Here is a 10,273-nt window from a genome sequence, read left to right as displayed (position 1 = left end):
AATGGGGCAGAAAGGTGGCGCACAGCCCCTTCCCTTGGGGCCTCAGAGAGTGCACCTGTTGCTCACAGGGGAAATGGTGTCTGATCACTGGCTCTCGGAAGGGGTGAGGGTGCAGAGAAATCAGAAGGCAGGGAAAGTAAGAGCATAAAGGGGTTTAAGAGGGACCAGAGAGGAAGGTGGCAAAATAGGTGCAGGGGGAGTCAGGCTCACCATGGCCTCCCAGCTCTCCAGGTCCTCCTCCTCACTGTCCAGATGTCCTCCTCCATCTCCTGTGGGGGGTGGCCAGAGGGCTCCTCAGACAACCCAACAAGGCAGGTACTGTGGGCCCAACTCTGCCCCCACCCTCACTATGTAACCCTGAGCCAGCCCTTCCCAGAGAGGAATGAGCTGCTGTTCTTTATTTTTTCTTTTAAGAACCAAGATCTTGCTATACCACCCAGGCACAGTCCCACTACCGGTCAGTGCAGGAGTTCTGACCTGCTCCGTTTCTGACCTGGACCAGTTCAGCCATCCTTAGGCAACTTGGTGGCCCCCCGCTCCCAGGAGGTCACCATATTGATGCCAAACTTAGTGCAGGCACCCAGTTGGCATAATGACCAGCTGTTCTAAAGGTCTCTTCCAACTCCTCAATCTTATGCTGCTCATAGTCCCCCCTTCCTCCTGGGGCTCTCTCCTCTTCCTCTGAGTGGTCTCCCGTACCTTCCCCAGGGAGAGCCATGAGGTTCAATGGGGCATTCAGCTGCTGGCTCTGGTGGCTGGCAACTTCCAGGCACTCCTAAGGGGCCAGGAAAGAGTGAGAAGGCACGGAGTTTGCCAGGTCGTCCCCCTCACAGCCCCGTCTTCAGCAGCTCCCTCCCCTGGGTCTCCTGCAACTTTTGGCGGGCAATCTTGGCCACCGGTTTGCCCCAAGATTCCTGCTGCTGCAGCTGGTTCATTAGCTGGATCTGCTGCAGTAACTGCCTGTGCAGCGCCTCCTTCTCAGAGGTCAGCTGCTGATAGGCGGCCACCTGCTGCTGATAGGTAGCCACGGACTGCTGCAAGTGACCCAGGTAATGGTCTGGCTGCTGCTGCAGACTCTGAGCCTCTTGCCTCTTCAGCTCCACCTGTAGGAAGACCCTGGGCATGAGGGCACCTTGTGGCTGGCTTCCAGATTCTGGGCCCATTAATAGGGTCGCGAGGGCACTGTGGGGCTCTGTCACCTGCCCAGGACCCTCACCCCTTACTCCAGGCCTACGTGACTGCTTCCCTTTCCTAGAACCCCATGCCGCCTTCCCCAGGCTCAAATCTCATACCCTCTTCTCACCATGTAAACTGTAGGCCACAGACTGCTGGAAAAGCAGTGGGAGCCAACCACTATGTGCTAAGTGTGCTACGGGCCTAGTGCTTTCCACGTATTATCTCATTTAATCCTCAGCACCCCTGTAAGGAAAATGCTAACTTCCTTTTAAAGTTAAAGAAACAGAGGCCAGGCGCGGTGGCTCAAGCCTGTAATCCCAGCACTTTGGGAGGCCGAGATGGGCGGATCACGAGGTCAGGAGATCGAGACCATCCTGGCTAACACGGTGAAACCCCGTCTCTACTAAAAAAAGACAAAAAACTAGCCGGGCGAGGTGGCGGGCGCCTGTAGTCCCAGCTACTCGGGAGGCTGAGGCAGGAGAATGGTGTAAACCTGGGAGGCGGAGCTTGCAGTGAGCTGAGATCCGGCCACTGCACTCCAGCCCGGGCGACAGAGCGAGACTCCGTCTCCAAAAAAAAAGAAAAAAGAAACAGAAACTTAGAGATGCAAAGTACTTGAATAGTGACCAGTGAAACCAAGGCTGGAATCCAGTTGTAACCTAAGGAGCCTTTTTGTTTTGTTTTGAGACAGAGTGTCACTCTGTGGCCCAGGCTAGAGTGCAGCGGTGCAATCTCAGCTCACTGCAACCTTCACCTCCTGGGCTCAAGAGATTCTCGTGCCTCAGCCTCCTGAGTAGGTGGGATTACAGGCATGCACCACCATGCCCGTTTTGTTTGTTTGTTTGTTTTCGTAATTTTAGTAAAGATGTTACCATGTTGGCCAGGCTGATCTCAAACTCCCAACCTCAAGTGATTCTCCTGCCTCAACCTCCCAAAGTGCTGGGATTATAGGTGTGAGCCACTGTGCCTGGCATAAGGAGCTTCTTATACCACTGTGTCTTTCCCTATGACTGGGGGCTCCATGCCTCTAGCTGGGATGACGATTTCCAGACCTGGGAGTAGCCCAGGGGTACCGACCTCTAAAAGTCAGAAGGCAGGAAGGAAGAAGCAGTCACAAGACTGCACTGGAGGGTGCTGGGGTCACCTGCCCCCAGGCTGCAGCTGCCTCTGGCCTGGCACACCCCTCCCCAGAGGCTGGTGCCCGCCTCCCAGCCCTTCTTGGATGGGGCAGAGGTTACTGTCTCCTTCACCTCGTCCAGCTTCTCCAGTAGCTCCGCTGCTTGCTGCTCCACCTGCAGTGCGCTCTTGTTCTTGTCGTTCTGGACAGAGAGAAGCAATCAGCAGCCACCCACTGCAGCTGGAGACCCCAGAACTTGGTGTCTGCCTCCCATGGCACCAGGAAGGGTGGAGGCAGGTTAGAAAAATCATCCCCTCTCTCCCACAGCCACCAGAGCAGGACTCTGGCTCACAGGTGCCTTTAGAAGTAATATTTCACGGAAACAAAGGCCTGGAGGACTAGGGAGGAGGGCAGGCTCCCCAGGTGGGGCAACGCACCAGCTCCTCGACGCCGCTCTGTGGCTCGGCCAGCTGCTGAAGTCTCTCCTCCTGCTCACAAAGTCTCTCCTCCTGCTCACGAATTCTCTCCTCCTGCTCCCGAAGCCTCTCCTCTTGTGCCTGGTTCAGGAGACTTACGTGCTGATGGTTTTCCACCTGGGCCTGGAGCTCTGCTGACACTCTCTCTAGTTCCTTCCTCAGGTGCTGCAGCTCCTCCTCAGGGGGCACTGCTGGGGGCTCCGGGTGCAGGGGTTCAGCTGAGAAAGGAAGCAGACAATAATAAGGGCCTCTGGATTCTCAAAAACAAAAACAAAACAAAACAAACAACAACAACAAAAAACACCCTCCTCTTGGTGCACAGCTCCTCTCAGGCTCCCCACACTTGGCCTCACTGCTAATGATTCCTCGCACCCGGATGGTAGCCAATCTTCCAAACTACTTTCAGATGGAAAGCACTGTGGGTGACTGACAATGGGCCCCCTTTGCTGATGGGGACACTCAGGCTCATGGAGATGACAAGATTTGCCATCTTCCGGCACAGACCTCTTTCCCTCTGCCTCAAAGCCCTTCCATCCACCCACCTCCGTGGGGCATTCTAAGCCCCCCCCATAGCCCTCTGATGCCAGGCCTGCTCCCAGGTCATGCCAGCCCCATCTTACCCATCTGGTTTTTGAGTTTGGACAAGCTCCTCTTCAGCTCCTCCACCCGATGCACACCATCCTTCTTCTCTTTCTTCAAGGTGCAAACCTGCCCAAAGCACACGGGAAAAGGGGCCTGGAGAGAGGGGCTGGTGGCTGGACAGGCTGCCGTCTCCCTCTCTGCCTCGACCTCCACAAAGCCCAGACCCATGACCACCTCTGGCTGTACGATTCCCATGTTACAGACACTTAGAAAGATCCAGTGACCTATCTTAAGATGGGAGAGCTGAATGCTCAGACCTCACCTCCTGCCACATTTTTCTCATCCTCTGCTGCCACTGGGCCCTCTCTCCTTTTAGATGTTGAGCATATTCATCTCTCTGTAGCTGGGCTTGTTTAAGCGACTCCCTCATCTGCAAGAATGGGCACAGAAGTTAGGAAGGGCTGTCACTGGTCCTCACCTGCTCCTGGCCACTGGGATCATTTTCCTTCCACATCTCTCCCTCTGCAAAACCTCACCCATGTCAGGCGTTTTTTCAGCCGTGCCTTCTCCTGTATGGACTGCTCTAACTGCCACTCAGTAAGTGCTTGACTGCGGCTTGAGAACTGGATGGTGAAGAGTGAGAAGTTTCCATCTGGTGAGCCCGGGCCATTCCACACAGTGCCCCTTAAAAGGGCTAGGGCTAGGCTCAATATACAACTCGGTCAGTAAAGATCAAGGCATTTCCAAGCCCATGGTCTGGTTTTTAAAGGAACTCAGTAAATTTGGAAGGGACAGGGAAAGAGATCGAATTTACAGCTGGCTAACAGAGGCCCAGAAAGATCAGATAATATTGCTGCTGTTATTACTGTTATTATTACCACTGTCTGAACCTTTATGGAGTGCTTCACCAGGTACCATGCTAGCAATCCCATTTAATCCTCGCAACCACCATAGGAGACAGTTACTATGATTCCTTCTATTGTGTGCATGAAAAATCATGGAGTATTTGAGGTTAAATGCTTGCCTAACATCACTTAGGCAGAGTTGGGATTTGAACACCCAGGTCTATCCGATTCTCTAAGCCCATTTTTCTTGCTGGGGATGTGGGCACAGATAAGAAGGGGACAAGTAATCTTTTGTTTACTTTCTGGAAGGATGATACATTCGTATAGTCCAAAACTCAGAAGGTAAAGAAGGGAAGTATCTCCCAGCCACCCTGTTGCTCTCTCCTCAGTTTATTATGAACCTTGCAGACATGTTTTATGTATATTATCATAGTATGTACACACACATACACACACACACACACACACACACACACACACACAGTTTCCTCTCTACAGAAATGGTAACATACTAAAGGTACTCTTCTGTACCTTCACAGTACAAGTACCCAATACCCCACCTAGGACTTGGCCAAGACCACAGCCAGGTAAGGGCAGGGCAGGCACTTGGCCTCCAAGCTCTGCGTCCAGTGCTCGCTCCCCACTGCACCCCCCAACTCACCCACAGCAGCTGACTCCTCCCCAGGCTGCCTCTAACAACCAGACACAAAAGCAGCAAGAAATGGCCATGATGCCTTCTGGGCAGGACACTCCATCCTGCAGAAGGGACCTTTAGGCTGACTCCTCCATCTGCGAAGCCGGGCTCCCAGAGGACAGGGCAGGTGGTTGAACTCACACTGATCTCCTTCTCCTCCTTTGTGGCGGGGACGGCAGAGAGAGCCCGCTCTAACTCTCCTATACACTGCACTGTATGTTGCAGGCGGCCAGACAGATCCTTGGACTCTTCTGTAATGAGAGAGTTGAGATGGGGCCCAAAGGACTCTCCCTAAAGACCTGTCAAAGTGCCAGGTTGAAGGATAACAGGGTGCCCAGATTCCCACCTTCAAAGTATCTGAGAGAACGTTCCGTGTGATACATGTCCGTATGTAGTTTCTCTATCTGTCTATTCAATCTCTGGATTTGAACCTTTGGGAGAAAAGCCAAGCAAGTGCTGGAAGAGAAGGAAAGAAACATTCTCCGGAGGACAAGAGAAAACTTCACACCCTCCACTCACCTCTAGCTCCCTTTCAGTTTTCTGTTTCTTGTTGTTTGCCTTCTTTTCCTATAGGAAGAGGAAGACAGAGCTCTTACCCGGAGGAGGCAGAGATGGCACAGCAAGAGACATGCCCCAGAATGCCACCAATGCCCCAGGACAGGCCTACCCATGAGACCAGGTTATCAGGGACCCTGTTGGGATGGGGTGCAATCTAAGGGGTGAGCCTTCTTCCCCAGGTTGGGAGTGGGCGAGACTGGGGCCTTTACGTCTGAGTGCCCCCCAAACCCAGCAGTCATGTCGCAAGGAAACAAATCACATTACTTCTTCCAGCTGATGTTGCACTTGTTTCTTCTGTTGTTCCTGTGGGGAGAGTCAAATTAAGGTGACGGAGGGTGGCCCCCCTCAACTCTATTCCCCAGGCCAGGAAGCGGTAGGCAGGGGCCAGGAATGGATTTTAAAGGCAAAGTTCTCAGACCCAATGGGAACACGAACTGGTCAACTCTCCTCAAGCTCCCAAGGACAGAGGATTTGGGTCTTTGTTGGTTTTTGCCCACAGCCACAGAACTCAAAGTCTGAATGTGGAATCTCTTGAGAGGACAGGAACATAAACCTCTAGAGATGGAGTTTGAGAAAGTACCCCCCTTCTGCCCGCTTGTGATTTAGAAAAGTGCATTCATTCAATAAACATTTACTGCGCACGAACGGGCCAGGTACGGTTCTTCACAGCAGATATAGGCTAACGGAAAAGGACAGACAGCAGCTCTTGGCCCTGAGGTTTCCATTCTAGGGGGCCTTTAAATCTCGGACTCTCAGAGCTAACAGACACCTTTGATACTCACTACCTCCTCTGGAAACACGAGTCCAGAAAGGAGAGGCGACTTGTCCAGAATCAAAGAGCAAATTAGGGACTGAGTCATGGCAGAAATACGGGGCCCCTGACAACCAGTCAGGCTCGCACTCCCCCAAGAGGCAACAACCCCAGGGCGTGTGTAGCAAGGACTAGAGCAGGGGTGTGTGGAGAGGAGAGAGTCGGCAAAGAGGGCAGCAAAAGAACAGCCACGCTGCATGCTCTTGGGTCCCTCCAAGTGAGGTCAGGGTGCCCCAGCTCCCTATTTGCACTTGGCACCAGGGACCCCCAGTCCCTTTCTTCAGGGCCCCAAGGGGAAACTGGAGCCCGGGATTGGCAGCCTGGAATCAGGGGACCCCACTGGACTCTTACCAAAGATTTGATGATGTTATTCAGTTGATTGATTTTTACGGACCTCGAGTCCAGGGCTGCTGGTAGTTCTTGGCACAGACTCTGAGGTGCATGTAGAGAAGAGGAGGTGGAGGAGGAGTGGGGGAGAGGTAGAGAGAACAATCATTAGGGCTGGGGTGTGGTGGGCTGTCTCAGCTGGCAGAGGGGCACCCAGTCCCCGCTGTTGGAGGAGGTTGGAGGGCTGGCCTGCAGGGTCACTGCCCCTCCGCCCAGAGCCTCTTACCTCCAGATCCTTGAGGGGTGCAGATGACGTAGGGCCCTCTCCGTCGATACCTGTTGCTGACTACAAGAGATGAGAGTGCACGTGGAGATGTTCTGTCCCTCAGTGTCTAAGCCCTCTGACTTCCGTTCTTCCCCATCAACTGGCAACATTTTCTTTTCTGCCTATCTTGGACCCTTTGTCCCATACCTCCTTTATGCCAACTTCTCTCATGGTTCTTCTCTCCCCACCATCCCACCCTGGGGCCCTTTCAGTGACTCCTGATGGCAAGTGGCTGTTCTCATTGTCCTGGCTTCCCCTTGAGACTGGGGATGAGGAAAATCAAACAGCAATGACCATATCCTGGGTGTCCTGGGTGTTTACAGCAGGCCATGTACTAGGGATTAACATAAAACACTAACAAAGCTCATTTAAACCTCACAAATGGAAATCAAACAATAATACCACCTCTATTATACAGGTGTGCAAAGAGAGGCCCAAAGAGCTCAGGCAACTCACCCTAAATCATATCCCTAGCAGATGGAGAGGCAGGATTCAAACCGAGAATTCTTAACTAGTACCCAACAGTCCATCCACAGTCTTAACAATTACCCTCTACTGCCCCTTGGGCCCCCTGCCCCTAGGAGCCTGGTCAGCCAAGACTCACATCCCCAAGTGAGTGGCAACCACCAGAAGTGGCTGTCTCAGGGCTACTGCCATTTGTTTTCCTGTTCTTCTTTGCTCCTGCTGGACCACCAGGGCTGTTTCTCTGCCAATATTCTTTTAACTGTGGGAAAGAAGAGCAGTAATCCTCATGGAGCCATCAGCCCCTACAGCCACATCCTCCTTTACAGTTTTTACAAAATACTCTTATACACCTCTGATTTAATGACACCAACAACTGTACAAGGTGTTGTCACAATCATTTAGTGACTGAGAGGGACTGATATCATGGCTAGGAAAAAAAAAAAGGAAAGGAAAAGGTGATACTGGAACTTTGAAATCAGTCTTCTGACTCCAAGCTCTGGGCTTTTGAGAAGAATCAACAGCTGCCTGGGACCAAAACCAGAGGCAGAGGTAGAAAAGTAAACATTAAGTAGGCAGGAACTCTGTGCTGTGTGATTTAGAGTCATACATCCTCACATGTCTGTTAGTGTGAAGAAGTGCACCAGTACCTCTCAAATTTTTATATCAATGTGTCCTCATGGCAGAAGGCAGCCTTTCTGTGAAATCTGGGAATTTATCAGAAAGAGGACAACCCAAGCCTCATTTCAGAGAGAAGTCTGAGATACTCTTGGAAACCTGTGACTGTCATCCCTAAGGATATTAATGTTTTTCTCCTGATCTCAAGAGAATCAAGGGAAACTGATGCTTCAGAAAGATGTCCCATATTTATCCCGTGGCACTCAAGGTACACCAGGTTGAGATAATATGAGGAAGATTCAAGCTGTCAAGTTCAGTTTCCCAAGATCTATTCCACAGAAGATGAGCAAATCTCACTTCAGAGAACACTGACTGAAGGGCAGTCTGGTCCCAGAACCATGGAGAATTAGAATACGAGGTGGAGAACTCAGAACAAAATGTTAAAATCTCTCTCTGGAAAGTAGAAACCTGGGAGAAAACCAAACCAAACCAATTCTCTCATTGTCACCCAGAGATACTGTCAATGTTTTGCGCTCACGGGGTAAGTGTAGGCTTTTCCCCCTGTCAACGTCGATGTTAAGGGAGTGAGGCAGCCTGAAACCTCTTGCTCCTAGGTCCCACAGTCTCCATTCCCCTTTCAGCTGGAAATTTGTGTTGTGACCAGAGGAACCAGAAATGGGGTGAGAACGCTTAGGGGACTGGATCATAAGATCAAAGGCCAGTCTTCCAGTAATGACAGTTCCTAGGCAGACTGTGACATCACTACATTCCACTGCTCCTGGTGAGGGGGAGGGACCACGTCAGCGCAATGTCCTAGTCACCACTCCACTATGGGGGAGGGAAACACAAGGTTGGGACCCAGGTCCTTGGAGATGCCAGTGCAAAGAGCCCAGGGAGGTCGACATTGAGGCAGCAGGATGGGAGGGCAGAGTCTGCAGCAGGGAGCCTCAGGAGTCACCAGCCCAAAGTCACCCGGGGATGACTCTGGAGGGCAGGGCCTGGGGCTGGGGGACCAAGGTCCCTAGAGATGCAAGCCCAAAGAGGCCGGGGAGGTCAAGCTTGGGGAAGCAGGAGATGAGGGCCCAGTAATGCAGCGGAAAGCCCCAGGAGTTACCCGCCCAAAGTCACCCTGGGGTGCTTGGCAAGGGCAGGGACTGGGCTGCTTGCTGAAGGGGTGAGGCTGACTGACAAAACTTTGATGGGGGTAGCCCAGAGGCACCAGGGTTAGCGGGCCCAGTCCGGTGTGCCTCAGGAGTGGTATGGACTCTGGCAGTGGTCTTGTTGTCAGAGGGGATCTGTGGCTGGGTTGGGGGGCCATGACCTGGTACGTTTTTACCTTTTTCTTGGCCTCAGCCAATATGCTCTGTCGAGTTTCTTCTGCCATTGCAGAGTGGGGAGGGAGGCGGGGTTGGGGCCACATCAGCAAAATCCCAGCGAGCACTGATCAACACCTCCAGTCACCTACCAGGCAGCTGTGTGACTAAGCCAGAGGAGGCGTAACCAGGGCTGCAGTAGAATACCAAATAGGGGCGTGGCCTTAAGGCTCCAAGCCCATTGGTCAATTAGAAAGATGAAAGGGGGGGGGCCAGGCGCGGTGGCTCAAGCCTGTAATCCCAGCACTTTGGGAGGCCGAGAGGGGCGGATCACGAGGTCAGGAGATCGAGACCATCCTGGCTAACACGGTGAAACCCCGTCTCTACTAAAAATACAAAAAATTAGCCAGGCAAGGTGGCGGGCGCCTGTAGTCCCAGCTGCTCGGGAGGCTGAGGCAGGAGAATGGCATGAACCCGGGAGGCAGAGGTTGCAGTGAGCTGAGATCCGGCCACTGCACTCCAGCCTGGGCGACAGAGCAAGACTCTGTCTCAAAAAAAAAAAAAAAAAAGAAAGAAAAAGAAAAAGAAAGAAAGATGAAAGGGAATGGGGGCATGGCTAGACAGCCGTGTGTCCAGAGGGACTCGTGGCTCACAAGGAAAACTGCCCATGCAACTGCTGTCCCCACCCACTCTAAGAGAGGGGAGAGGTTGTCCACTCTGGGAGAATGGAGGGGCTTTAAAAGCTTTAAAACTTTAAAAAATATATGTGTGTGTACCTTGTATATATGTGTGTCCGTGTGTGTGTCTATGTTTACTTCCAGAGCTGTCTTCATTACCCGGTTTCTATGCAAGATCTGTGATTTTGGCCTATATTTTTCATCTTCAAATACAGTACAAAAATTACCAGTATTACCTTAACTGGGATACAGAGCCTATAAAAATGGAAAATCCATAGCATGCTTGATGATT

General features: G+C 52.1%; 1 protein-coding gene across 1 annotated transcript; it reads right to left on the bottom strand.

Moving 5' to 3' along the window:
* Window positions 1-210: 210 nt before the first annotated feature.
* On the bottom strand, window positions 211-9,411 carry LOC111534269 (golgin subfamily A member 8S-like; the record flags this gene model as incomplete). The annotated part of the gene is made up of 15 exons (XM_026450577.1): window positions 9,328-9,411; window positions 7,516-7,635; window positions 6,873-6,932; window positions 6,611-6,691; window positions 5,713-5,751; window positions 5,410-5,457; window positions 5,237-5,321; window positions 5,032-5,141; window positions 3,888-3,974; window positions 3,674-3,781; window positions 3,390-3,477; window positions 2,731-2,987; window positions 2,427-2,495; window positions 700-775; window positions 211-269 (listed from the first exon to the last, which is right to left on the bottom strand). Coding segments are annotated over exons 1-15 (1,371 nt in total), but the record flags the coding sequence as incomplete, so codon positions are not given.
* Between the last annotated feature and the right edge of the window lie 862 nt (window positions 9,412-10,273).

The sequence above is a fragment of the Piliocolobus tephrosceles genome, unplaced genomic scaffold (assembly GCF_002776525.5).
Source record: "Piliocolobus tephrosceles isolate RC106 unplaced genomic scaffold, ASM277652v3 unscaffolded_21980, whole genome shotgun sequence".
NCBI classification, from domain to species: domain Eukaryota; kingdom Metazoa; phylum Chordata; class Mammalia; order Primates; family Cercopithecidae; genus Piliocolobus; species Piliocolobus tephrosceles.
This window is presented reverse-complemented; position numbering and strand designations above follow the sequence as displayed.